Source organism: Notamacropus eugenii, chromosome 1, assembly GCF_028372415.1.
Source record: "Notamacropus eugenii isolate mMacEug1 chromosome 1, mMacEug1.pri_v2, whole genome shotgun sequence".
Taxonomy (NCBI): domain Eukaryota; kingdom Metazoa; phylum Chordata; class Mammalia; order Diprotodontia; family Macropodidae; genus Notamacropus; species Notamacropus eugenii.
This window is the reverse complement of record NC_092872.1, coordinates 5,094,047-5,122,023: the sequence shown is the minus strand read 5'-3', so window position 1 is coordinate 5,122,023 and position 27,977 is coordinate 5,094,047. Positions and strand designations below refer to the sequence as shown.

At 52.1% G+C, this 27,977-nt stretch overlaps 2 protein-coding genes across 3 annotated transcripts; both read left to right on the top strand.

The window, feature by feature from the left end:
- Nucleotides 1-497: 497 nt before the first annotated feature.
- SEMA3B (semaphorin 3B) lies at nt 498-20,903 on the top strand. Its single transcript, XM_072650596.1, has 18 exons — nt 498-710; nt 6,829-7,043; nt 8,318-8,475; nt 9,578-9,640; nt 10,238-10,357; nt 10,527-10,620; nt 11,006-11,125; nt 12,312-12,457; nt 13,131-13,248; nt 13,414-13,483; nt 13,610-13,754; nt 14,136-14,355; nt 15,933-16,024; nt 16,107-16,148; nt 16,869-17,026; nt 17,303-17,358; nt 17,575-17,714; nt 19,466-20,903. Exons 2-18 carry the CDS (start codon nt 6,950-6,952, stop codon nt 19,925-19,927), a joined length of 2,298 nt encoding a protein of 765 aa, XP_072506697.1. The 5' UTR covers nt 498-710; nt 6,829-6,949; the 3' UTR covers nt 19,928-20,903.
- Nucleotides 20,904-24,688: 3,785 nt separating this feature from the next.
- On the top strand, nt 24,689-27,540 carry LSMEM2 (leucine rich single-pass membrane protein 2). 2 transcript variants are annotated; one of them, XM_072650638.1, is made up of 4 exons: nt 24,689-24,802; nt 26,317-26,427; nt 26,498-26,689; nt 27,212-27,540. In XM_072650638.1, the coding sequence occupies exons 1-4, from the start codon at nt 24,781-24,783 to the stop codon at nt 27,343-27,345; spliced, it is 459 nt and encodes a 152-aa protein (XP_072506739.1). In that variant the 5' UTR covers nt 24,689-24,780; the 3' UTR covers nt 27,346-27,540. The 2 variants fall into 2 exon arrangements, with proteins under 2 accessions (XP_072506739.1, XP_072506746.1); XM_072650645.1 differs by having other exon boundaries at nt 24,722-24,807.
- The last annotated feature ends 437 nt before the right edge of the window (nt 27,541-27,977 follow it).

Sequence of the window (27,977 nt, the reverse complement as noted above, 5' to 3'; positions counted from 1 at the left end):
GAGCTGGCAGGGACCTGGCACAGTCCTGGCAGGGGAGAGTCCAAAGAGGGGAGGGGAAGGGAATTCTGGAAATCACACAGTCAGTCCGGCAACAGGGCCGAGTTGGGGTTCCAGGCCAGATCCACGTCTGCCAACGCAGGGTACCTTCCTCTACCAGCCGTTGTGTGTTTGTCTAACTGTGTATCCGTGTGTCTCCCCCTGCTTGGGTCCAAGGATTCAGGACGATCTGTGTATCGGCCTGTGCCTCTCTGCGGCTGTGTGGCTGGCTGCATACGTGTGCATGTGCGTGTGTGTGTGTGTGCGCGCGTGCCCTCCCCACGGCCGCACTCCTCCGGCACCCGCCGCCCTCCCCGTTCCCTGGCCTCGTGGCTCTAGCCCCGGCCGGAGTTCGCCGGGAGTTCCTCCCCCGCCCCAGCCCCGAACTCGAGGTTCCGCCCTCCCCTCTCCTCCACTCCCCTACCCTCCTCTCCCCTCCCTGCTCCCCGCCTCCGGCCGCCTCCTCTGGGCTGCCCTGTCACCGCCACCGAGCGACCGACCCACCGAGGCGCACACAGGCGCTGGAGCCGGAGTCGGAGCCGGAGTCGGAGCCGGGGCCGGGGTCCGAGCCGGGGTCCGAGCCGGGGTCCGAACAGGGCAAGGGCCGGGCTGGGGCCAGGGCCAGAGGTGCGGACCCCGCCCCTCCCCATCGGGGGCTTCAGGACGGGGGGCAGGTGAGGAGGAACGGGAGCCGGGGGAGCGGAGGTTCTAGAGACCCTTTACTGCAAAGTGGAATCCGGACCCCCGAGACTGGCAGTGCCCGTCGCCTGCTTATCCCGATTCCGTGCCTATCCCGTTGGGGTCCCGGGATGGGTGGAGGGCGTCAGGTGGCTGGCTTGGTACCCAGTTCCTCCGGGGTCCTCCCTAGGAAAACACGGTCAACTTAGTTAAGCTGGAGGGGTGGAGAGCCCAAAGGGATGGGAGAGGCCAGGAGAGAGTGGGGTGGGTTGGGGGTGCACTGGAGCCTTGTTTACGTCTGCTGGGCTCAGTGACACGGAGCTCACAAGCACATAGCCTTGGGCCTCCCCCTTCCCCCACCGCACCCCATAAGCACTCTTCCTGGGACATCCTTACCCTAGAACTGAATTGCGGGAAGGGGGAAGGAGAGAAGAGATGTGGTTGTAAAGGGGTAATGGGGCTGTAAAGGCTGTGACCCAGGGGAAGGGTCATATACAGAGGAGGAGGGGGTTAAAATGAAGGAAGAAGGCTATAAGAGGGGTGGATGGAGGAGGGGTCTGTGGGGAGGTGAAGTCTGTGAGCAGAGAGTGGGCAATGTGGGGGGGGGAGGACAACATTGGGGGTTTCCATTGGAGAGAGGAGAAAAGGGTATCGTTGAATGATGGGACGGAGGCTACCAGAGGGGCTTGTGAAAGGTTTGGGAGGCAGAGGAGGCTATAGGGAGAAGAATGAGGGGAGAGGGTTGTGAACCAGGGGAAGGGGAATAGAGGAAGAAAGGGTTAAAGAAAGAGAACGCAGTAGGAGATTGTAAGAGAGAGAGCTATGGGAGGAAGCAGTGACTGGGTCTGTGCCTCCCTGGATTCTGGGCATTAGAAGCCAGAAGGCTAAACAGGGGAGTCACCGGAACCTAGACTGGGAGCTGAAAGGGACCTTAGAAGGTAGAGACTAACTCTCTCCTTTCAAAAGAGGAAACTGAGGTCAAGCAGATAATAAGTAGCAGGGTATGATTTGAACTCAGGCCTTTGACTCCAAATCTTACTGACTCTTTTCCTTCTGTACATGGCAGGAGAGGGGTTGAGATGAAAACAGATACTGCCAGCTTTGGGGGAAAGGGGAGTTTTAGGTCACAGAGCTGTAACTTTGGGTCCCTGTCTTCCTGGAGCTAGGTTCCCCTGGCAGAGCTGCCCTGCCCTGTCCTGAGTGCCCTGCATCCATGCCCGTGTTCCAGAAAAGTGCCCAGGCCACAGCCCCGCCCGTCACCAGGGTGACTGTCGGGTGACCCAACTTCCCTCCCAAGCCCAGGACCGCCCTCCCCAGGCAGCTCCCAGCAGCCTGCCTGTCACCAGATCCACCCACCCAGGAAATTTCACTATGTAACTTGTGGGCTTGTGGCAGCCCTGGCTCCCCAGGCCCACCCTGTCTAGTCCCTCCAGTACCCTGGAGGCACTGAATCTCAAGGGGGCAGGCTTGGCCTAGTACCATCCATAGCTTCCAGTCCTTCAATCCCCTCAATCCCTTCGGTCAAGGAGCCCTCCCTGCTGTTTTGGGGGGTAGGGGAGGGATTGGCCTCCCATCAGGTCCCAACGCTGGAGAAGGTAGCTGAGTAAAAGTAATCTTAGGAAAGAGCTTAGAATGTTCTGATCTCTGAGAGAGCCTGGAGCCTTGAGGAGCCCAAGGTGGGCTTTAGTGGGGGCCTGTGAACCGTAAACAGCCATAGATTAGGTTTAAGAGAATTAGCACAGTCCCAAGGGCTTGACAGTAGCTCAGTTAATCCACTTGTACCCTTGATCCAGCTGCAGTGAAAAGACCCGGAGAAACCTGGCTTCCCCCTCCAACACCCTTTTTTGTATTTTTATCCACTAGCCTTGTGTACAGTAGGCCCTTCATAGGGGTTTATTAAATTGAATTGCTAGCTGTGTGACCACAGGCAAGGCAATTACCCTCTCTGACCTCTCTGCCTTGTGTGTGTGTGTGTGTGTGTGTGTGTGTGTGTGTGTATGGTTAGTCATTTTTCAGTCATGTCTGACTCTTTGTGACCTCATTTAGGATTTTCTAGCAAAGATACTGGAGTGCTTTGCCATTTCCTCATCCATCTCATTTTACAGATGAGGAAACTGAGGCAGATGGGGTTAAGTGACTTCTCCAGGGTCACGAAGCTAGTAAGTGTCTGAGGCTGGATGTGAACTCAGGTCTTCCTGACTATCCACTGCACCACACAGCTGACCTCAGTGCCCTAGGGGTGAGAAATGCTACAGAAAACATGGAAAGAACTCTGGACTTAGAGTCAGAACATTCCATAGGGATGGATTTGAATCCAGACTCTATGACATCCTCTCTTTGGGCCTCAGTTTCTTTATCTGTAAAGTGGGAGGGAATGCTTCTAATGCCCACATTCTGGATGATATACTTTCCTGAGGAGGCCAGAGAAAGCTAGAGAAGGGGGGGCAGCATTTTGGGGCTCTGAGGAAATCAGTCACCCAGCCTCCCTTGAAGGGTTGTAGTGAAGATGAAAGGAGATAGTACTTGTACATCATGCTTAGCACAGTGCCCAGAACATAGTAGGTGGTTTAGAAATGGCTGTTCTCTTCCTCTCCTCCCGGACTACTCCTGCCCCCCAGCCCTTTCCCAAGCCAGTCAGGCAGGCTGAGATGGAAGCCTGGGTCACGTCAGCCAAGAGGCGCTGGTGTTCTGGTGCTCAGACCAGGCCAGGCTATTCCATCACTCCTCCCCAAACCCCCAGCGAGAGAGCATCCAAGGCCAGGCACAGCCCCACACCCACTGGCCCAGAGAGTGGAGATTCAATAAATGAAAAAAGAAAAAACACCTAATAAGCAATCTGGGGGATTGAACCCAGGCCCTGCTCTCAAGGGTCTTACAGTGTGATGAGGGAGAGAAGTCAAGTATAAAAGACTGAGCAAGATAAGAGGGAGGTGGTGGTAAGTGCCTGCTGAGAGCGGATCGGGCAAAGTGCTGAGACTGGTGCAGGGTGGAGAAGGGGAGGTTGTGGCAGGCTGACTCTATGGGGAGCAAGATTCCTTCCCTGAAGGAGGAGAAAGGTGTTCCTTGTCACTGATGTCAGATGGAACGTACAGTGCAAAGGGTGCTGACCTGGGAATCACAGGCACCTTTACTACCTTTCTGTGTTTACTTGGGCCAGTTATTTCACCTCTTTGAGCCTCAGTTTCCTCATCCGTAAAATGGGTAGAGTAGACCAAATGACCTCAGAGCCTCCTCCCAGTCCTAGATCCATGTTCCTAGGAACATTCCAAGGGGGGGCAGGAAATGAGGTTGAAGCAGGACAAGAATAGGGAATAAGTGGAGATAAAGGGGCGGGGAAGGAAAGTAGTAGAAGCTAAAGCTGGAAAGGTGAGGCCTTGACTGCCAGGTTCAATCAAGACTTCTGCTTTCCTTTGGCAGTGGGGAGCTACTTCATGGTTCTTGAAGAGAGGAGTAGGTGAGCTATTTGGTTTAAAGACAGAGAGCCCTAAGGCCAGGCAGAGAGTAAGGGGGAGAACTTTTGCAAAAATAAAAATAGCAGAACTTGTGATTGATTGACTCCAAGGGGTGAGGAAGATGGAAAAGTCAAAGATGGAGCAACCTGGGTGACTGGGAAGCTGGTGGAGCCATCCACAAACACAGGACAGTTGGGGGATTGGAGGATGCCCCCTACAGCTTTCTTCTGTATGCTCAGAAAGGGACCAGCCTCAGGCCCAGGGCACGCCTTCTCCCCAGCGCCTATCTAGCTTGGCATTTACTACTCATTTTGGTGCTTGCTGCCAAGTAAGGCAGGCCAAGGCCAGGGCTATAAAGGAGGAGGTCTCAGTGTCTCTGGGGTACTGCCTTTCCATTAGGCTGGGAAGCTGAGGTATACAGTGGCTCTGTGACTCCCTGTGACAAATACTGGGAGGGGAGGAAGGAAATTTGGGGGAGAAACAGGTGCTGCCACTGTGGGGAGGGCTGCTATCCACAGGTTGGAATCATACCCCATTGGCGATACCAGGGAATAAAGGTTGGGGGGAGTATGAAAGGGAAGCAGACCTGATTGGCAGAAGACCTAGATCTAAATAATTCTAAAAGGGAAAGGGGCTGAATCAGGTAGTTCCCATGAGTCATTGTAGCTGGAGATGCTGTGATCCAGAGAAGGGAAAGACCTGAGACACAACTAGATAGTTCATGGAAAAGCCAGGGCTGGAACTCAGGTCTCTGGATTCCCAGGCCTGGGTTCTTTCTACCCTACTATGCTTGGCAGGGTGGGGTGGGGACCATCTGGTGGGGGCAGCAATTCTTGCTTCAAAGGAAAAGTTGAGAACATTTCTGATTTCCCATGTCTCAGTGATGGAGATCAGAGAGGGCAGTAGAGGCTCTGAGGGATGGTCATGAGAGAAGGAATGAAGAACTCAGTGTGTTGGTGTGGGGGGAGGAAGGTCTCAGGGCAGGGATGAGGCTCAGTTGGGGTGAGAGCACGAGCTCATTGAAGGGATGATGACTCAATGAGAGGGATAGCTCAGTAGCCCTCTCCATACTGTGGATACGAGAACCTTATGCTGAGTCTGTGTATCATTACATACATACACACATACACACACACACACTCACACACTCACACACACACACACTCTTCTACTGCCCCCACTCCACCTTAATGTCCCAATCTTTTATAGCCTGGTTGGTGACATAAGAGAGTTGATATTTGGGACCAAGCACTGACCTCCCCTCCCTCGTCCTGTCCCCTTTAGAGAGAATAGGGCAATACTGAAAGCAGAGGGAGGGAAAACTCAGCCAGGGTCATGGGCTGGGGGCTTGGGGGGGGCGTGGAATCAGGAGATTCCGACAGAAAGGGAGGTGAGTAATACCCCTGCCCAGCCTGAAAGCCTGTATGCTGACATTCTTTCTATTCTAGTTCCTGGCAGGCCTTGGTTTTTCTTTCTGGAAAATGGGTTTGATAAAGGTCTTCTATATCCCAGGTTCCCAACCTCCCTTTGATGGGGATATTTTGGGTCCAACGGCAGATGTGAGATGGGGCCCTTTCTCACCCTTTCTCTGGCTCTTCAGATGCATACACCCATATAGAGCTGTACCCTAACACACACATACACACACACACACACACACACACAATGTGTCTATAGACATACCCTGAAAGGCACATAGAATCACAGAATTTTTTATTATTTGGGAGGTACCTCAGAGTCCATTTAACCCAACCCAGGCCCCACTCAACCTCCCCGACACAAGGCCATCTAGCCTCTGCTGCAGACCTCTGGAGATGGGGAGCTCACTTCCCCTCGGTGACCTATCTCCCCTTTGTTCAGTTTAAGAGCTGAGAGATGCTTCCTGACTTCGTGCCTAAATTTGCCTGGGCAGCTTCCACCTCTCTGCTGTTGCCCCCGGGGACTAACTAGAGCAAATCTAATCCCTCTTCAAATATTTGGAGACAACTACCATGTCCTTCCGCCTTGAGTCTTCCTTTGTCCAGGTGGATGCCCTCACTTCCTTGCCTAGTCTTCATGAGACACGGGGGAGTCTGGGCCCATCAGCATCCGCCCACCCCCATCCCACGCATATGAACACAGGTGGAAAGACACACATCATTCTCTCCTTTCCTTGGCATTAAGTACCATTTGTGGCAGAAGGAATGAAAGGGCCAGGTAGCTGAATGGATGTGATGATGTAGCCCCCCCAACCAGGATGAGCCGTAAAGGTCTGGGGGGTCAATCCCAGGTGCCCCCACTTCCTCAGAGCTGCCAGATAGCCTAAGTATGTGGATGGGTGCACACACATACATCTCTGTGAGAGCGCAAACATCTACTTACCTGTATTTGTACATGGAAATACATGGGTGCATGTGTGCCCATTTCTGTCTGTCCATGTCAGTGTGTGTGTGTGTGTGTGTGTGTGTGTGTGTGTGTGTGTCCTTCAGAGGAAAGGGCTAAGCCAACTGGAATGTGGCTCTATTTGCCCCAGCGCCCAAACCGGCTGTAATCTGATCCCTTGGGACTCACACACTCGCTCTCTCTCCCTTTCTTCTCCTTCTCCCTCTCACCCTGTCTTCTCTCTCCTTTGGTTCCTCCTCTTCCCTACCCTTCCCTCCCTGACTCTCTCCTTCTTTTCTAGATCCAGAGGTCAGAGTCCAAGGCTCAGCCCGGGCAGCTTCTGCTTCTCCCCCACCGTGTCTGTTGCCATTTCTGCCTCCCTGTGACCCCAAGGGGCCAAGAGCTGCCTGGTCTCCCTCACCATGCTCCCGGCCCTGGCCCTGTTCTGGGCCCTGGTGATGGGGGCCGAGGGGGGTCCAGCCAACAGCCCCCCTCGCCTCCGACTGTCCTTCCAAGGTAGGGTGCACCTGATGGGACGATTGAGAGGCTGGGCCAGGATGTGCGTTTCACTGTGAATGTGTAATTGTGTGTGTGTATGTGGCTGTGAGCGCATATAAGTGTGTTACAAAATGTGAATGCAACTGTGTAACTTTCTCTTTGAGTGTGCAAATACAGCTTTGCATCTAAGTTCTGGGAATATATAAGTGTGTGAAGGGGAGTGCATACGCATGCGTGTAACTACATGTAAAGCTGTGTGTTTGTATATGTGTGTGTTTCACAGACTGTGTGTGCCGGGGCTGGTGTCTTGGTGTTCACATATCTATGTATCTGAGTGTGTGTCCCTGGGAGATCTGCCTTTGGGGGAGGCTTCCCAGTGCCTGTAGTGGGAGAGAGCTGCTTCTGGGGGAGAGGGATGCAGAGTCCTCTGCCCAGCTTGAGGGTGTCTCCGGGTAGGACTGAGAGCCCCCTTTGAGTCTATACTAAGAGAGAACCTCCCTGAGGCCCTCTTTTGTTGGGGGGATCTCACATTAACTCTTGCTGGCCTCTGCCCTGACTCTGAACCCCCATATTTCAGGGACAGAGATGACTGTAGTGAGTCTATGTCTCTCTTTTAGATGACTGAAGGGATGTTCCCCTATTCTTCTCAAGATTTCCTAGAGCCCTGAGAACTCAGGAGGCAGGGGTTGGGCCACAGGTTGCTAGGCAGCAGGGTCCGGCTGCTAGTTTCCCTGGAGGCCTCAGCCCCAGACTGGGAGCTGTGGTGGGGATGAGCTGGGCAGGGATCTGAGGCCCCCAGCACCACCCCTCACATACCCCCTGGGGAAGAGGGAAGGTATGGGAAATACACTCTTGGCCATCTCCTTGGAGGAAGGATGGATTCAGTGTTCCTCAGGCCAGCCCCAAACTGCCAGCTCCCCCAGACTACTTCTGAGGTAGCTGTTGCCCACCAAAGGCCTGGCAGTCAATTGCAGGCTATTTGCCCTATGACTGTGTGCCAGGAGAGATCTTGGGCCTTACCTCGTGCTTCCACCCACCCACCCAGGGATCTGTGATCCTTGGTACGGAAAAGCTTAGGGTGCAGGGGAGTAAACTGAGGCCATCCAGAAAGCAAGGTGCTCCTCTCATCCAGGCCAGAATCAAAACCCAGATGTCCAAGTTTCCAGACTCTACAGCTATCAGGAAAAAGGCAATCTGACCTTATGGGACTGCCAGACGTTGTAGACCCACTCTGTGTGCTGTATACCACCTTCTCTCCTTATCTTCAAATTCTCCCTCGTGTTCCCTGGCAGAGCTCAGGGCCCGGCATGGCCTTCGTACCTTCTCCCTGCCTCGTACCTGCTGCTACGAGAGCCTTCTACTGGATGAGGAACGTGGCAGGCTATTTGTGGGTGCCCAGAACTACGTGGCCTCTCTCAGCCTGGATAACATCAGCAAACAGGACAAGAAGGTATCCAGAGACATAGTCATGTTTCAGAGAAGTGTCCACCTCTGGAGATGCAGCCCCATCACTGGCTGACTCATTCCCTGCCCCTGGAGACAAGGATCCCCCAAGAGGCCCTCCCCTAGAATATCCTGAGAGACGCGTTCTATCCTTGCTCCTGTTGGCACCTCTTACCAGGAGACACAGCCCCACAGCAGAGACGTTTTCCCTAGACATCCCCCCTGGAAGAAAACATAGGATCATTGGGTTAGATATGGGAAGGACCTCAGAGAGCATCTGCTCCAGCCCCCTTTTCCTTTCTTCCCAGAGATATCCTCTCTAAGAGATGCAGGGACTGACCCACCCCACCCTACAGCAGAGCTGCTCTGTATTCAGAGAAAAGAGTTCCCTAAAGTCATATTTTTTCAGAAACCAACCGTCTCTCTCAGAAGCATCCTCCAGGAGAGAGATTACAGATGTCCTCCCACAGATGACCCTCCTAAAAAGCATCCCCCCAGAGATACCTCCAGGGAGAGATTGTCTCTCTTTCCACTCATAGATATCCCTTCCAAAGATAACCCCCTGGAGAAACATTCCCTACAGAGACGTCTCCACAGGAGAGACATTTTCTCCCTCCTCTCAGAGAAACCTTCCCCTCCACAAACACACACAAAAAACTCAGGAGACGTTCTCTCCAGATATTTCCCTCAAAGATATATCCCCCAGGATACATATTCTCTGCTTTCAGTGACTGATTTCTGCTAAGTTAGACACAGTTTCTTCAGAGATGTCCCCCTCCAAAGGTAACTTACCCAGACACAGACACAGCCCCCACTTCAGAGAAACACTCCCTCCCCTCCCCATTGACATTCCCCCAGAAGAAACATTCTCTGCACAGATACTAATCTACTGTTGAAAAACAGATCTCCCCCCCCCCAAAAAAACCGTCTCATGTTCTGAGGGATACTTTCCCTCCCTTTAGAGACACCACCACTATCCCGAGAGGGACACTCTCTCCCCCAGGTTCTATCCCGTCCCAAGCCCTAGCTCGGAGACAGAGGGCACCCTTCTCCAGCCAGCCTGATGACTCCCTCTATTTCTCTTCTCTCCCTCCCCCATTCCTGCTCAGCTGGCCTGGCCGGCGCCTGTGGAGTGGCGAGAAGAATGTAACTGGGCTGGCAAAGACATCAGTGTGAGTGACCAGTGGGCTGGGGCCTTTGGGGAGATGAGGAGGGGCCAGGAGGAGATGGGTCTCGATGTCTTCTGGGCTTCCCAGAGAGGGCAGACTGAGCCAGTGCAGGAGGGGGATGCCCTGGTCTGTCTACCTTAGGAGAAGGTTGTGCCTGAGACCCCCCCATCCCTTGGAAGAATCTGACTGGTTTAATGGAGTAGCAGAAACCAAAGGAGTCGGGGAGAGGTGTGGGTGAGCCAGAACCCTGCCCTTGGAAGACCTGGTTTCAAGTCACCTACTCTTTTTTTTTTTAAGTTTTTATTTTTTTTCACCTACCCTTTATATGATAGGACAAACCTCTTCTGTCTCTGGGCCTCAGTTTCCTCGTCTATGAAATGTGAAGAACAGCCGTTGTCCTGTCTGTCTCAGAGGGCAGGGGTGTCCTGAGGCAAGGGGCCCATCCTAAACATTAAGACCATCTACAAGTGTGACTGATGAGCTGGGGTTGGGGTGGAGGAAAAGGAGAGACAACTCCGACTTCTCCACCTTGGTCCTGGAGGCTGGAGGAGAGGAAGATGTTGGACCCATTATCCTGTCTCTGTCTTCCCTCCTGTCCAGGCTGAGTGTGTGAATTTCGTGAAATTGCTTCACCCTTATAACCGAACTCACTTGTACGTCTGTGGGACAGGGGCCTTCCATCCTGTCTGTGGCTTCCTGGAGGTTGGGTACCGGATGGAGGTGAGGATCAGGCTTGGGAAAGGGTTGGGGTAGAGAGGGTGGAGAAGCCCGAGCACACTCTGGCCTGAGGGTACAGCTGCTTTCCTTCACCCCCTCCACTTGGACAAGTTCCCAAAGTGGGAAGAGGGCAGGAAACACTTCTGATACATCTCCCCCTGGCCACTCCCAGGAGCCAATGCTGAAGCTGGATTTAAACAGCCTAGAAGACGGAAAAGGGAAGAGCCCCTATGATCCCAAGCACCGGGCGGCATCGGTGCTTGTGGGTAAGGCTTGAGCTCCTGAGATATCCCAGAATCTCCAGGGAGCACTCCCACCCACCACTCCCACTGGTTGGGGATGGGGGGGAGAATGGCTCAGGGAGGAATGAAGCTGGGCTGGGATCCTCTGAATTGTCCTAGGGGGCCTTGAAGTCATCCCATACACACACCCTGGGCTGCTTGGCAGACTTCATCCCTCCTCATTCCCCATAGCCTCCCAGAGACCCTCTCTGGCTGCCATAGTCTCTTCAACCTTCCTGGGTTCTCTTATCCCCTGTGAACCTAACTCCAAACTTCTATAGATCCCCTAGATTGCCCCAGTCCTCTCCAAAGTCCCCCAAACAATGCAATCCCCTCCATTATCTTCCCCTGTCCATTCCCTCACACCCAGGGCAGGAACTTTATTCTGGAGTAGCTACAGACCTCATGGGCCGAGACTTCACCATCTTCCGAAGCCTTGGCCGGCGCCCCAACCTCCGAACAGAGCAACATGATTCTCGATGGCTTAATGGTAAGGGTTTGTTTTTGAAATGATATTTTTTCCAGTTACCTGGAAATACAATTTGTAACATTCATTTTTAAAAATTTGGTTTCTAAATTTTTTTCCTCCATTCCCACTCTCTAAGATGATAAGCAATTCGATATAGGTTATAGGTATGCAAATATGTAAAACCTATTTCCATATTTGTCATGTGATGAAAGAAGAAACAAGCCAAAAGAAAAAAAAATCAATGGTGAAGGTCTTGAGTGACCAGCATGAGAGGGCTCTAAAAAATGGAGTGGGCGAAAAGGGCCTTGGAAGACCAAGCCCTGCCACTAACTAGCCATCTGGGCCTTAGTGTGCTCATCTGAAAAGTGGGGACAGTCCCTGCCTTACAGAGTGGCTATGAGCATAGAGGGTTACAAACCTTAAATGGCTGTGGAAATGGGAGTTCTTATCATTATATAATCAGTTATATGATGCACTCTCCTTATTGTTATGGTCAGGAAGCCTCAGGTCCAACGCCATCATGGCACCCTGGACAAGTCCCTTCCCCTCCCTGGGCTTCAGATCCCTCATCTATAAAATGAGAACAATGATCCCTACTGTACCTTCGTCGGAGACTCTGAGAGGGACCTTCAAACTCGAAATTCAGAATGTCACAACCAAGAGGGAGGGACTGTAGAGCATGGAATGGTAAAAGGGAGGATGTCCAAGCTAGGAAGGACTACGCAGAACAAAATGTCAGAACTAGAAGGGGCCTGAGAGATTTGCTAGCCCACCCCACTCATTCCAGTTCCCAGGGGTGCTGTAATTTAGTGCTACTTACACAGCAAAGGGCTACATCTGGGTGAGCGCACATGTTAATGGACACACATATACATAGGCATGCATGTAGCTGTGTGCTCCCGATACATACATGCAGACACACACATCCCTGCTCAGGAAAGGAGGAAAGGGAGAGGGTTGTGTGGGGCGAGTGAAGCCACATTGGAAAGAGAACAGGTAGTGTGGGCTACGGTGAATCAGTGAGCCAGGCTGAACCTCGGGCTACTGCTGCCCCCTGGTGTCCAATCTTTGCTTTGCAGCCTGGTCTGCTGCAAGGAGAGAGGATGTGGGGAGACATGACTGGGATGGGGATCGGGTAATGGGGTCTCCTGGGAAGGTCAGAAGGAGGAGTCTCCAGGATACTGACCAAACCCTTCCCTGGGCCCAGAGCCCAAATTTGTGAAGGTTTTCTGGATCCCGGAGAGTGAGAATCCCGACGATGACAAAATCTACTTCTTCTTCCGGGAGGTGGCCGTGGAGGGGAACCCAGGCCTGGGCAGGGTGTTGGTGTCCCGCATTGGCCAGATCTGCAGAGTGAGTGCCTTTCTCTATGCGTGTGTGTGCGCACATATGCACACCCTCACACAGACGGTAGTCACACTCACTAAAAGATACACTCACTCATATGTACTTACATACACCCTAATCATGGCTAGCACATGGTGTTTTAAGGTTTGCAAAGTGCTCTACAAATGTTATCTCATTTTTCCTTACAAAAATCTCAGAAAGTGGGTGCTCTAATTATGTTCATTTTACAGAGGAAGAGACTGAGACAGATGGAGGTTAAGTGACTTGCCCAGGGCCACACAGTGTCTGAAACTAGACTTGAACTCAGATCTTCCTGAATCCAGGTCCAGCATTTTGTCCACTGAGCCACCAGGCTGTCTCTAACACACAAATTACACTCACTAGTAGACACAGTCAGTCTCAGATACACACAGCACACACACACATAAATATACCTCATATTCTTTCATGTAAATATACACATACCACACTCATGCTCACAAATTGATACATAGACATTCTCCCATGTACCCACCAGACTTGGGGATAGGTGGCTATGCACATTGACACTCACACACACCATACATACATGTTTGGCCAGGCCATTCCAGGAGGAATGAGTCAAACCTTAAATCGCCTGGGCCAAGGAGGTTGGGGCACTATATCTCAAAGATCTCTACCTCCTTTTCTGCCATATCAGAATGACCTAGGAGGGCAGCGGAGCCTAGTGAACAAGTGGACGACGTTCCTGAAGGCCCGGCTAGTCTGCTCTGTGCCTGGGGTGGATGGGACCAGTGATACAGCCTTTGATGAGCTTCGTGAGTGCTTGGGCCTGGGGCTGGGGCCTGAGATGGGTCCGGGGGCAGGGGACAGCTCCAGCTCCCTGAGCTGGGCTTGGGGTTGGTGGGGGGGACGCCTGGACCATGGCCCTGGTCCTGGAGGTCGGTGGCTCAAGTTGCTCGCTGATCCCACGTCTCACGTAGGCGATGTGTTCCTGCTACCCACAAAGGATCGAAGGAGCCCCCTGCTGTATGCTGTTTTCTCTACCTCTAGGTCAGAGCTTTGCCTGGGGAAATGGGAGAGGGAGGAAGCAGGACTGAGTCTGCGGACATCTGTGGGAAGGTGTACGTATTCATGTATACACACCTAACCTGGATCCTGCCGCTGTTCCCCCAACAGTAGCGTGTTCCAGGGCTCAGCGGTCTGTGTGTACAGCATGAATGATGTTCGGCGTGCCTTCCTGGGTCCCTTTGCCCACAAGGAGGGACCCAACTACCAGTGGGTGTCCTACCAGGGCCGGGTGCCCTACCCTCGCCCAGGCATGGTAGGTCTTGGCCTCCCAGGCGGCACAGATGAAGGGGGAGGGAAGGACAAAGCGTCATTGACTAGAAGCTCATCACCCACCTACCCCACCCTTTTTGCACAGCCTCTGTTTCCCCAAAGTCCATCTTCTCTCTGCCTCTGCTCAAAATGCGCCTTCTCCTGGAAACCTTAAACCTGTCCCTTCGACAGGGCTTGTATCTCTCCTCAGATGGTGAGATCCTGGTGGACAAAGCGGTCCTCCAGAAGGCAGGGGTTGATTTTTGACTTCCCTTCCTGAGCAGGGGCTTCCTGAGGTCAGGCCCTTGTTTCCTCCAGGCCAAGGTTGGGGGCTATTGTCTGCCTTGATGCTCCCCTTGCCCTCACGGCCTTTTTGCCTCCCCAGTGTCCCAGCAAGACCTTCGGCACCTTTGGCTCCACCAAGGATTTCCCAGATGATGTGATCCAATTTGCCCGAAACCACCCCCTCATGTACAACCCCATCCTGCCTGTTGGTGGACGCCCCATCTTCCTCCGGACAGGCACTGACTACACCTTCATGCAGATTGTCGCAGACCGCGTGGCTGCTGCTGACGGCCACTATGATGTCCTGTTCATTGGCACAGGTCAGAGCTCCTCCCAAATCTCCCATAGACTCTAGAGATTCGGAAGGAGTCTTGGGAATCAAATCCAACTCCTTTACTAAACAGAGGGGGAAATGAGGGGAAAGGACTGACTCAAGGTCACACAGAGAGCGATCGGGTAGATCTGGGATCCAAACCCTGGTCTTCTTGTTCTTGTCTTGTCCATAAGAGCAGGTTTAGAATTTGAGGCCCCCCTGATGTGGCCGCACCCACATGCCCTTCCCATTCAGCCAGTCTGATTTTATGCTCCCTGGTCCTGCCAGGTTTATATTCCCCTCCACACCTTGGCTCTGGCTGCTGCTTACCTGGGAAGGTATTGCACTCCCTCATTCAAAGCCTACGCGTACTTTCCCTATGAAGCCCTTCCTGACTTTTCCAGACCAGAAGGAATCAGCATGGGAACAAGTATTTGTTAAGGACCTACTATGTGCCAGGCACTACATTAAACACTTTACAAGTATTGTCTGATTGATCCTCACAACAGCCCCAGGAGTAGGGGCTGTTATTATCCCCTTTTTACAGTTGAGGAAACTGAGGCAGGCAGAGAGTTAGTGACTTGCCCAGGGTCACCCAGTTGGCTAGATTTGAACTCAGGTCTTCATGACTACAAACCCACTGACACTTAGTGTGTCAAACCCCTGAATCTTGCTTTAACGCCGCTTCCCCACAGTGATAAAAGAGTTGAAGAAACTCACAGTGTCAACACTTAGAGGAGGAGCCAACCTGGCACCTTCCTGGGTTCTTCTCTCTGTCTCTCTCTCTCTCTCTCTGTGTCTCTCTCTTCTTCCCTCCTTCCCTCTTTCCCTCACTCCCCCCTCTCTTTCTCCTTCCCTCACTCTTCCTTATCCCTCCCTTCTTCCCTCCTTGTCTCCCTCCCTCCCTCTCTCCATCCCTTCATTCCTCCCTCTCTCCCCTACCCCACCATAGACACACACACACACACACACACAGAACTAAAAGTAATTATGTAATACACATTTTACGTGCCAAAGGAACGAACTCATTTTGATGACCTGGGAAAGATTTTGTATTACTGAACTTCCTTTCCTCTCTGTGTAAATTTGGGCAGAATAAGGGGAGACTGGATTTGACAGTCTCATCTCCTTCCTGGCCCTGATGTGCAAAGATCTCTTTGTCTATCTCCTCATAACATAGCTGAGACTCAGCTGGATCCAAGGGAGGCCCCTTCCCCTCGCTGCTGCTCAGCTCAGTTCAGTCCAATCCGATTCATTTTAGTTCAATCCAATCAACTCAATTCAGCGGTAATTTACTAACAGGATGTGAGAGGCAAGCTTGGCCTGGTGGCCAACACTCTGGCCTCCAAGCCTTGGGTACAAGGTCCACCTCTGACATCTACATTCTGTATGACCCTGGTCAGATTCCAGAACCTCTTACAGGGCCCTAGACAACTCCCAAGGACAGTAATTTGAGGAGAAAGCACCGGCCTGCCCTGGTAGAGAGAGAATTCACTGGACAGACTTGGCGGGATGGAGTGGGTGCAGCTCTTTTCCCACCTCCACCAGGCGTGCCCAGCCTCAGATTGCCACTCTCTCCTGCAGACATTGGCACAGTCCTCAAGGTGATCTCAGTCCCCAAGGACAGCTGGCAGAGCACAGAAGGACTTCTGCTAGAGGAGCTACAGGTGTTTGAGGTAAGAAGGTAGTATCCACCTGATGTAGCCCTGCTTGGCTATGCCCCCGCTCTGCCCTGACCCCCGTGTCATTCCCTTTCAGAATGCTGCAGCCATCAGCAACATGCAGATCTCCTCCAAGAGGGTGAGTATCTGTGGTGGGGAAAAGGGGTTGAGTAGGGCCTGTTCTGGAGTCTCCAGAGCTTCCCAGGGGCTGGTCCCTCAGTGCCAGCCTCCTTGCTACCGGGAGCCACCAGCTGCCCTGTTTTCCCCTGTGTCTGTTCCTGCCGATATTCCTGGACTAGAAGCTAGGCTATCTGAGGATGGGTTGTGGCAGTTGTCGTTGTCATTGTACACTTTAGAGTCTGTTGTTCAGTCATCTTCCAGTTGTCTACAACTCTGCCCTCCATTGGGACTTTCTTGGCAGATTCTGGAGGGTTTGCCATTTCCTTCTCCAGCTCGTTTTGCAGTTGAAGAAACTGAGGCAAACAGGGTCAAGTGACTTGCCCAGAGTCACATAGCTGGAAAGTGTCTGAGGCTGGATTTGAACTCGTCTTCCTGACCACAGGCCTGGTGCTCTATGCACTGTGCCACCCGACATGCTCTTTGTTATTCCATTTAAAACTCACAGCCTTGCAAAGTATGTAGGACCACTATCATTCCCACTTCATAGATGACCAAAATGAGGTGGTAGAACCCAGGTCTGCTGACTGCAGAGCCAGCTCCATCCTTCTACTAACTTGCCATGTGAGCTCGAGTCAGCCTCTTCCTCTCTCTGGGCCCGGTTTCCTGTACGGTTCGTCTGGGCTTGTGTTGGCACTGATAATGATGCTCTGTCCCTCTCTCTCCCTTCTCTGACTCCCAGCACCAGCTATATGTGGCCTCCCAGAGCTCTCTCTCCCAGCTGCCCCTACACCGATGTGCTGCCTATGGCCGCGCCTGTGCCGAGTGCTGCCTGGCCCGAGATCCTTACTGTGCTTGGGACGGGGCTGCCTGTACTCGCTACCTGCCCAATACCAAGAGGTGTGGGGTCCTGAGGAGAGGGATCGGGGGAGATGTGGGCTGGTGGGCTGAGAGGAATGAAAATTGGAAGGGGGGGTAGTCAGAGAACCAGAGATTTGTGACTCCAGGTACCAACGAGGTTAGGGAGCCGAGGGGATAGGGAGAAAGAAACCAAGGGGCCCCAGGTGTGGTTCCCTTTACCATGGTCATGGGCTATGGCTATGGCAGAGGGGGGCTTGGCACCAAGAGTTGCCTCAGCATCCCAAGGACTTACCCGCATTTCTGCTTTCCCCTTAGGAGATATCGTCGCCAGGATGTTCGGAATGGGGATCCCAATATACTATGTTCTGGGGGTGAGTGACTCCCAAGTCAGTTTCTTCCTCTCATAGTTCCTCAGACCCTAAAGAGAAACTCCCTAAGGCCTTCACCATGCATGGGAGGGGGGAGCTAGGCCTTAAACCAGACAACTTATCCCCATAATCAACCCCTTCCACTGCCGTCCCAATCCAGAACCCCAACAAATCCCCCTGACCCAAGCTACGGCTGAGCCCCTGTGCACCCTTCACTAGACCCTCCGCGCCAAACATTGCTGGAGAAGAAGTTATTCGGGGTTGAAGGGAGCAGCATCTTCCTTGAATGTCAGCCCAAGTCCCTGCAGGCCCAGGTGCTATGGACCTACCAGCGTGCAAATGATAGCCCCCGAACCCAGGTAAGCATTCCCCACGCTGGGCCTGGCATCACTCTCCTGTGTGACACCCCAAATCCTGTCCTGGCATGCACGAACTTGGACAATTCCCTTCCCCTTTGGGGGCCTCAGTTTCCCTCTCTTTAAAATTGAGAGGTTGGTCCAGATGATGTCTGAGGTCCCATTAGATGTCAGTGGTCTGTAGTCTCCAGTGCTGGAAATGTGAGACATTGTTCTCTCCTGGCTCAAATACTCTATGTCCTATCTATATCCTACATGTAGGTGTACCCCAAGATTTTGTTCTGGGTCTCCTTTCTTCTCTCTGTCTCTGCCTCACCATCTCTCTCTGTCTCATTCAGTTCTGTCAGCTTCCATGGGTACAAATGACTCAGATCTAGACATCCAGCCCCCATCGTTCCCCTAAACCTGTCTTTCATCACCGGTTGCCTCTTGGACATTTCAAACCGGATATCCTAGAGATACCTGAAAATCCACATGTCCAGAACAGAACTCCTGACAGTCTTTCCCTCCCAATCCACCCCTCTTCCAGACTTGCCTGTTTCTGTTGTAGGCATCATCATTTTCATGTCTCCTGGGTTTACAGCCTTGGCCCTATGTCTTCTTCATCTCTCTTACTTCACATATCTGATTGTTTTACAAACCTCTATTGTCTCTTGCTGCACATCTGTCCTGCTCTCCACTCACATAGCCACCACCCAGGTTTGGTCCCTCCTCACCGCTTGGCTGAATGTCTTGCCTCTCTTTCCCTCACACACAGTGCTTCTCTTGCCTCCTTGCCTTTGTGCTGGCATCCCCCCTGTCTCAAGTCTGGAATGCTCTCCCCCCTCACCTCTGCTTCATAGACTCAACCAATCCAAAAATGTTCATCAAGTACCTACTATGTGCCAGTGGTAGGGGTCTAACTGTGAAGAATAAGACAATCCCTCCTTTCAAGGAGCTTACTTTCTCTCCCCCACAGGCAGCTAGGTGGCACAGTGAACAGTGCCCAGGCTGGAGTCAGGCAGACCTGAGTTCAAATCCAACCTCAGACATTTCATAGCTGTGTGACCCTGGGCAGGTCACTTAACCTCAGTTTCCTAAAATGTAAAATAGGCTAATAATAGCACTTAGGGTTGTTGTGAGCATCGAATGAGACAATAATTGTAAGGCGTTCAACACGGTCCCTAAGATAAGGCACCAACTTCTCCATCAAACCCTTCCGGACTCCCGTAACCATGAGTGCCTTCCCTTCCCTTTCTTGAACTTCTTCTCTCTCTATTCTGGACACATTCATGAATGTACTTGTCCCCTCTGAGTAGAGAGAAGGGATTGCTTCGCTTTTTGGTTTTCCTTCTCTAGTAGCTAGCACGGTGCCTGCCATGGTCGGAGCTTAGGAGATATTCATTGATTGAGGAAGGACCTTGTGGTTCTGATAGTCTATGTTTTAAAGACCTTTTAAACTTCGAGAACCATTTCATTTTGAAGCAGTAGGACCCTGGGCAAATCTCGCAAGCTCTTCCAGCCTCAACTTCCTTATCTGTAAAATGGGGATAATAATGCCTGTGGTACATGCCTCACAGAGTTCTTCTGAGGATCAAATGAGATCCTATGTGCAAACCTTGAAGGACTGTGTAAATATTAGCCCTTATCATTACGATGCTAATTCTGGTTACTCTGAAAGTACAGTTAAGATACATGCTCCATCTTGTGTGTTGGAAGGGCCCTTCTCGCTCTAACATTCTACATTCTAAGGTGGGACCTGCTCTGATCCCCAGGTGCACTTGGATGACCGAGTGATCCAGACAGACCGGGGCCTGCTTCTCCTCAGCCTGGGCCCCCAGGACACCGGACTCTACCACTGCCATGCTACAGAGCATGGCTTCACTCAACCCTTGAGGCGACTCAACCTGCGCATGGTGGGTGCCCACCAAGCCGAGCAGCTGACTAGGGGCGAGGAGACCCTGGGAATGGGGGCAGGATCTCCTGCTAGCCACAAGCTCTGGTACCGAGACTTCCTGCAGTTGGTGGACTCCCCTGGGAGGGGTGGGGGAGGCCCTATGTGCCCCCCATCTTGGAGTAGCGCTAAGGAGCCCCATTTGCCCTCAGCCCTGGGGCCTCGGCCAAAGGGAAACAAGTGGAAACATCTGGAGGAGAAGCGGAAAGGGAGGAACCGCCGGACCCATCCCCCAGACCCTCCTCGGGCCGATCGGGGACCTCGAAGTGTGGCCCGATGGTGACCCTGCCACCGTTTCCCCAGACATCAGTGGGGATTGAGGGGCCAAGGGACCAAGCTGGGTGTCCTGCTTCCTGCCTAACTGGGGTGCCTTTCAACCCCTTGATATGGAGAAGGGGACCCAGGAGAAATAGACTGGCCTTTTGGTGGGGCAGGGGGGTCCCCTTTCAATCTCCCTGCCCTGGGGGCCCAGAGCCGGGGATACAACCACTGATATATTTATTAACAGACCGTAACCAATGAATGTAGCCCCAAAAGGGGCCAGAGATGGGACCGGGAGGCTCCTGGTGGTCTGGGGTCAAGTCCATCCCCCTCCTGAGTGCCTCATTTCCTGCTTCCAGCCAGCTTCCAGCTGGCAGTGCCTGGGGCTTGGGAAGGTTCATTGACCAACTGCCACAATGCCCCGGACTAGACAATCAGTTCTAGGTCGTTGGGGGAGGAGGAGTTTGAGAGTGTGGGGGAGAACTGCACCCCAAGCCTTGGGAAAGGGCAAAAATCACCATCTCTTAGGACTTAAGTAAAGCATATGGCAAGCTGAGAACTTTCCACCTGAGGCTAAAGGTCCCCCAGAAAGAGAGGAGAGAGTAGGAGACACAGAGGGATTATGGGGCAGGAATGGGGAATGGAGGAATATATGAAGTTAATACAACAACCAGGTGATTAACCAAGGAGAGACCACAAAGAAATGTGGAGATCACACGTGTGACTGTGTATATGTTTGTGTGTGGATGAGAAGACAGTGGGCTACAGGGGAGAGAGCCTTGGACAGGGTTCAAATTCTGCCACAAACTCACCATGTGATCCAGGGTTAGTCCTTCCCTTCTCTGGGCCTCAGTTTCCTTTTGTGTAAAATGGAGATAATTCCTACTCTGCCTACCTCACAGGGCTGTTGTGAGGATCTAGGGAACTAACAGATGTGAAAGTACTTTGGAAAGTGTAAAGAACTGTAAAAATGCAATACATTATTATTATATATGCGAGCACGTGTGTGCGTAGAGAATCCAGGAAGGGGCCCAAGGTTCCACATAAATCCAGACTGAGGTGTGAACACAGCCTTTCCCCTGGGTTTGGAGATCTATTAGGGCATGTTCTCGAGATGCTCCAAGCCTAGGAAGATGGACAAACTTGACAATGTGATCAGTGATCCTTAGGCTTGCTCTTCCCTCTTCAGAAAGCTAGGCCTTTTTGTTTTGGTCATTCACCTTCCTTCTTGAAGACCAGTGACATCGCCAGGGTGATGTCTAGACTTGGGTGTGAATTAGACATGAGTGAGAACTGAATGGTCATACATTGTTGTGGTGTACGGATCTGTAAGTGTATGGACAAGGGGTGATGACGCACCAGGAACCCCAGATTACCAACCTTAGGACACACATCCTTGGATATGCAGACAGCAGAACCAGGTGAGGGCCGCGGCTCAGACTTTGCAGTGACCTTGGAGTCAACCTGTTAGGTCTGACTCTCTCCAGCCTTCATCCTTATGGGGAATCAGACTGAAGTTGCCTGGTGTCGAGTCCAGTGATGGAGGGAAGCAAGGGTTGGGATGGAGAGAAAGGGAGAATCAGTTCCCTTCCTGACTTCACAGCAGTGAAAGCCATCCCCTTACATACCTTCAGAGACCATTCCCAAAGAGGAGCCCTGTGGCCTGGGCCAGATGGTGCTACATGGACCGTCTCTGTCCCCAGAGGGGTGCTGAAGTCCATCTCAGCCCTTGCCACTCCTTCTCTGTGGGCAAGGTGTTAAATGTTTGCATATACTGACCCATGTACATACCTGTGAAAAGTTTTGCAAATCTTAAAGGACGGAGGTTAGGCCTATTATATCATTAATATAGAGAACTCCCAGAAGACTAAACATATCCTCTGTTAATACAAGTTAGCACCTTCTCTGCTGCTGTCGTCTCAGAGAGTCCCCAGAGGTTAGTGACTTATCCAGGATCACATAACTCCTATGTGTCAGAGCTGCTAGAAGCCAAGTCTCCTGGCTTCAGGCCAGCTCTCCATCCCTTGGATGGACCACACACAGCCTCGGTGACCCGTCAGGCGCTTCATAGATGTGAGCTATTAATGTGTCTGTGTCCATGTGCGGGGGGAAATGTATGAGAGGTGTACACTGGCCCTATCTCCATGTACAAACATACATATGTGTGACAAGGCGCATCGTGTGTCCCTTATGTCTAAGCTCCCATGTCTCAGTTCACCCCCACGCCCTGATTAGTGAGAATGACACATCCCCTGAAGTAATCGAGCTATTTGAATTGGCACTGCCTGCTTCATTGAGCTGAATCAGTTATTAGACATAATTATAATAATATATACTGTACTAATATACATTATAGTGTGTCATAATGTATAGACTAGAAATTCTATAGAATATATCATGATACATTATGCCTATGTCATATAATGTATATATCAAATGACGTACTGTATATGATATAATATATAATGCAACAACATATTGTACATATAATAACTTATACAAAATAGTGCAAATTCAAATACCTGAAGCCACTTCAGGAATTCCTTGTTTGCATTCATCAGGATCTGCTCGTAATTCTATGTATATTTAAATGTGTTAATATGTATTATGTAAATCTCTTTGCATATGAGACTAATCCTTCCCAACATCCGCTCTCCCAGTGTGTTTTACGTGGGGGACCTCCATCTCTTTCCCCATTGCTGAGGAAGTGGGGGGGAGAGGGGAGGGGAGAGGATGCCTCAGGGTGGAAGTTAGGAGACCTAGGTTCTGGCTGCAGATCTACCTTGACAGTCTGTGTGACTTTGGACCAGTGCCCTCCCCTCTCTGGGCCCCTTTCCCCTCTGTACAACAAAGAGCTTGGACAAGGTGGTCTCTCAAGTTGCCTCATTCTAGGATTTTACATCAAGTTTGACATTCTAGGATTTTATGAGAAGGGCCTGTGCCATATAGTGCGTACCAGCATGGGCACACGTATTGTGTGCCTCAGTGGATCTTGGTGTAACACTCCTTGCAATCTCAGAAGGCCTTTAAGAAATACCAAGGCCAGTCAGGTGAATGTACAGGTGTAGAGTCATATCTGTGTGAATGTGAGTGATCTGGGTATTTCTCTGCAGAGAAACACATTTCTCTGTGTTTGTGTGGATGTGCAAGACTATTGCAATCATCCAACCCTGTACTAACCTGAAGGATCTGCACTGCGTGTGTGTGTGTGTGTGTGTGTGTGTGTGTGTGTGTGTGTGTGTGTGTACATGCACACACATACCTTCATGCTGTATCTCTTCCTGGTCACCAGCCTGTTCCTGCCACAGTTTTGTCTCTCCCACACACCCCTGGTTGGTGCCCAGTGAAAACAGTCAGTTGTGATTCATCTGGTAATAGATTATCCACGTAGACATCCAGAGGATGCGGAGCAGACACCCTGGGCCTGGCTGCTGGGTAGCACTTTGGCTTTCAGGGCTGTGAGAGGGTAAGGACATGTGTGGGAGTGGGTGTAGAGGCTGGGGAAGATACTTCTGATCTCCTTACCTTCTTCAGGGCCAAATGAAATGGAGAGACTCCGAAGCAGGGTGCCCAAGAAATCTGTAAATAGGTGACAAGGGGCCTAGAAACTTGGATGGGAAAAAATGACATCTTCATTGTCACTACCCTTTGGTTTCTTTTGTAATTTGATATATTTTGTCTTACGCACTTAAAAATATTCTAAGAGCTTTAGCAGCCAAAGGATTCCATGATATGAAAATGGGTTCAGAACGTCTGCTCTGGACACAGCGAGACCAGTTAGGAGGTCTTTGCAATCCAGGAAAGAAATGAGGAAAGCCCTGGATCTGGGCTCAGAAGCCCTGAATTTAAATTCTGACCCTGACACTTCAGCAGATCAGTCTCTCACAACCTTGGTTTCTGCATGTATAAAAACCAGGCGGGCTGGACTGGGTGATTTCTATATATTGAGGCAAGCTAGGTGGTAGCTTGGACTTGGAACTGAGAAGACCTGAATTCCAGTCTTGCCTCAGAGACTCGGGGTAATATTCTAACCACTCAACCTCAGTTTGTTCATGTCTAAAATGGGGATGATAATAACATTTGCCTTCCAGGGTGGTTGTGAGGCTCAAATGAGACAAAAGTGCTTTGTAAAGCACCATGAACTGCCAGCTGCATGCCTGGGTACACAACAACATGGGGATAATCAGTGTGATTGGTGCCCAACTGGCCAGATCATGGTGAACTTGGAAGTGAGGCACAAGGCATCCTGTGAAACCCTCTTTGAATTGAGTCAGAAGGGAGACTTGGGGCCCAGACCCTCACAGCACATTTCTGAGGTATCCCAGGACCCTCTGGCTGAGTGAGGGGCAGAAGGTCACCACCAGCTGCCCTTAGTTTGTATGGCACCAAAAACCAACGGGGACATTCAGAGACAGAACAACCCCCTCCACCACCTTGAGCAGCAGCAGAGACAAGTCATGTGGTGCAACAGAAGAACCAGGCCTGGATATAGATCCCAGCTCTGTCACTTCCTAACTAGCCTCCCCTTTTCTGTCCTTCGGTGTCCTGAGACATGAGATGAGGGGGCATAAGAGATGATCTCCTGGTTCCTTTCCAGCCCTCAGTCCTACCATTCTATGTTCCCATGCCAGAATAAAATGTGCTCTGCTGCCTTTCCTTGGACTTCCGACTGCTCTTGTGCCCTCTGCCCCTACCCTGCTTAGTCCCGCCTCCTCTAAATATAACCCCCTCTAGGCTGAGCTCAAGGCTATTTCTGGACTGGGCAAACGTGCCTTGGGAAGCCGGTGGCCTGGACAAGGGCTCTGTCTGTACTCCACCCCCTTGTCCAGGGTACTACCCATCTGGCTCCAACCCCACTGACCACCACACCTGGCTATGCCTGGGGAGGCCCGAGAAGGTAAGGTAGGTCTGGGAGGTGGTTGGGCACCTGGGCAGGCAGAACTGGACAGGACAAGGATCAGACTCCAGAGCCTTAGGAGTGGAAGGTACTGGGCTGGGGACATTCCCCAATGCCCAAAGCTGAACTAGGAGGCATTCTAATGGACCTCCCTCCCTGGGATCTGAGAAATGGAAGTAGGCTGTGTCAGGCATCCATTTGCTTGACTCCAGGGACCTCTTTGGGCCTTCTAATCTTGGGGAGAAATCAGAGTAGGAGCCTCCCTATCCTTGTCACTATGTGCCCAAGCTGACTTTGGCCTTCCCACTGGGGCATCCTCTCTACCATTTATGCCCTAGCCCAGCCTTCTAAGGAGACAGAGATGGCTTATCCCCAAGATACCCAGCTTTCTCCCCTTAATTCCCAGTCTCACCCATCAGGTTGGACAGAAGGGACTCCTTCCTATTCCATCCCTGCCCTGCTCTACCTGTCCTCCCTGCACCAGGACAATGATAGGCACACAGGTCATCTGCCTGCCAAGACAGGCCTGGAGGCGGAAGGGTTTAGGAGTAGAGGCAGCGACTTGGGCAGTTGCACAGCTCTGGAATAAGCCCTGGGTTCCGGTCCTAGTGGGAGGAAGCTAGGGCTATAGGAGTGGGGCCTGACAGCCTGGGACAGGGCCACTGGGCAAGACAGCTGAGTTCTGCCATCTCTTACGCTGCTCCAGGGCAGATTAGATCCATGGGGAGCGAGGAACTCTAGCAGCCTTCCCCATCTGTACCCCAGTATCTTCATCTGTGCCCTGGGAGCTGCTCACTTCCTGGGCTCTCAGGGTGACTGTGTCCTTGTATCCGAGATACTTCTCTAGCTTTCAGAAGCTGCAGTCCAGGTCTGAATGACTAGTTTCCTGAGAGTGCCCAAGGGTTCATATGAGACTCCCTTTTCAGCACACCCCAGTACCCAGTACCCAGTTACCTCCAGAAGCCCTTCATGATTAGCTCCCCCCCAACAGCTTCCACTTCCACTGATGAGGGATTGCTGTGAGCCTGCCTGTGCACCTCAGGAGGGGTCTCATCTTCCCTTGGATTGGGAGATGGCAGAGGAAGGGGTCCAGATTTCTCATTCAAATCAATCTCCCTGAGGTCAGGTGCAAGGTCTGCTCAGAGAGCCGACGGGGGCTCCCCTAGAACAAGGGCTGTCTTTCTTCCCTGGGTCTCTCATCAGTATGCAGGGTTTTGGGTAAATGGGACACTCATTGGCAAAGTCCCAGCCTGACTGTGGGGATCAGAGTGGGCATGGGGTGGGGGGAGGGGAGAAGGAAAGAAGAGAAACCACGATGAATCCTGTGGGCTTGGGGCTGGCTACAAGAACACTGGGCTGCAATGATTTGGCACTGGGGGTGGGGAAGAGACTGGGCACTGATGGAATTGCTTTTCAGACTGACTCAAGGCCTGTGCTGAGAAGAGCCTTGTCCTATGGGTCCTTTCCACTAGGGGTGGGGGGACTCCTCAGCCCAGCACCTCTTTCCCTCCCAGATGCCACCCTGCCCATGATGGTGAGCCCGGGCACTGGGACCATTCCACCCAGCCACCTCACTGAGGTCAGCCTGCACCCCGTTGAGTCCATCAGTGACCTGCACAATGGAGGTATGGACCACGCTTTCTAAGGAAGCTAGTTCTTCCTGGGAAAGGGCAATCTAACACCTGTCTCCTCCAGGGTCCCTGCACCCCTACCTGACCGATGACCCATCCTCGCAGCAGTGGGAAGAGCTGATGGGCATACTGCCCCCAACGCTGTGTGTCCAGGCTGGCTGCAGCCCAGCCCATGGGCGCGGGGCCTTCCTGTTACTACTGGCCCTGCTCATCCTCACCTGCCTTGCCCTCGCCATCCTTGCTGTCTACTTGAGTGGTACTAGGGCTAGGGACTGAAGAGGGTGCGGGGAGAGGAAGGGGGTCAGAGAAGTCACTCACCTGTTACCTACGTGAGGAGGGGGTGATAGCAAAGAATCTCAAAGTTAATAACTCTTTGCGGGGAAGAAGGAAGATTATCTTCCCGCTTTGCTCAGGCTATGGTTACAACATCTAGATCACACGATTTTAGGGTTAGAGCTAGGCAGGACCATAAAGCTCACCTCGTCCTGCACCATTTTACAGAGAAGCAAAAGCCCAGAGAGCCAGGAACTGCCCAAAGTCAGCCAGCTGGTAAAAAATGGCAGATGGTTTTGAACTGAGGTCTCCTGGCTCTAAGACCTCCTGGGCATCCTGGGTGGTTACAAGAAACCGGCTTAGGCTGAGAAAGCATGATGCAGATAATCCAGTTATCCACAGAAAGCCGATCCGCAGGCCCCTACAGGAGGGATGGGGTGGGAGGGGGGAGAGGCGGCCTGGGGAGTCCCTGGTATTGCAGTTCCCTCCTCTCTTCCCACCTCAGTGCTACAGAGCGAGTCCCTGCGGGTGCTGGCCCACACACTTCGGGTCCAGGAGGAGACGCTGCTCAAGCTCCGGCTAGCCAGTCTCAACCAGTGGCGACGGCTCAACAGCAGTGAAGCTCGAGGCCTTCGATGAGGACAGATATGACCTCCGCACCTTGTCCTCTGCCAGCTCTGGCCAGGGACCCCCTGTCTATGCTGAGAGGCTGAGGGCAGGTGATCCCTCGATCCCCCCCTCCCGCTTTCACTCTGGCCCCCCAACACAAGCTCCCCATTTATATGATTCTTTCTATAGGACATTTTTATATCAATAAATGGCACACAGCTTAAAGCCTGTCCTCACATACCTACACCAGACTCCACAGCCCGGGACCATCAAACCAACCCAGACAGGACAGTAATGCCAGAGAATTCCCAGCCCACGTGGGATAGAAATAACATTTGTCTAGGATTCTCAAGTTGCCTGGAGAACCCTGTGATCATGCAAATATGACTGTCCTCCTTTTTCAGATGGGAAAACTAAGGCACAGAATGGCTTGTCCTTTATCACTCACTGAGTCTGAGGGTTAAGATTTAAAGCCAGAGTCACGAGGAAAACGCTCTGTGAACCTTAAAGTATGAAAGGAAAGGGGAGATGTAGAGCATCATCACTGTCTCCTGATTCCCAAGGCCAAGGCTTCGGTCACCACACCAAGCAACCAAGACCCTGCCCCTGTCTAGAGAAAGAAAAGAAGCTGGGGCCAGGGGTCACTGGGCCCTAGGTCAAAG

Coding starts and splice junctions, on each gene's coding strand:
- LSMEM2 (XM_072650638.1), top strand. CDS start 24,781: ATGCCTGGGGAGGCCCGAGAAG. Junction 26,428..26,497: donor CAGTGACCTGCACAATGGAG/GTATGGACCACG, acceptor TGTCTCCTCCAG/GGTCCCTGCACCCCTACCTG. Junction 26,690..27,211: donor CCTTGCTGTCTACTTGAGTG/GTACTAGGGCTA, acceptor TTCCCACCTCAG/TGCTACAGAGCGAGTCCCTG.
- SEMA3B (XM_072650596.1), top strand. CDS start 6,950: ATGCTCCCGGCCCTGGCCCTGTTCTGGGCCCTGGTGATGGGGGCCGAG. Junction 9,641..10,237: donor GGGCTGGCAAAGACATCAGT/GTGAGTGACCAG, acceptor CCTCCTGTCCAG/GCTGAGTGTGTGAATTTCGT. Junction 17,027..17,302: donor TACCTGCCCAATACCAAGAG/GTGTGGGGTCCT, acceptor CTTTCCCCTTAG/GAGATATCGTCGCCAGGATG.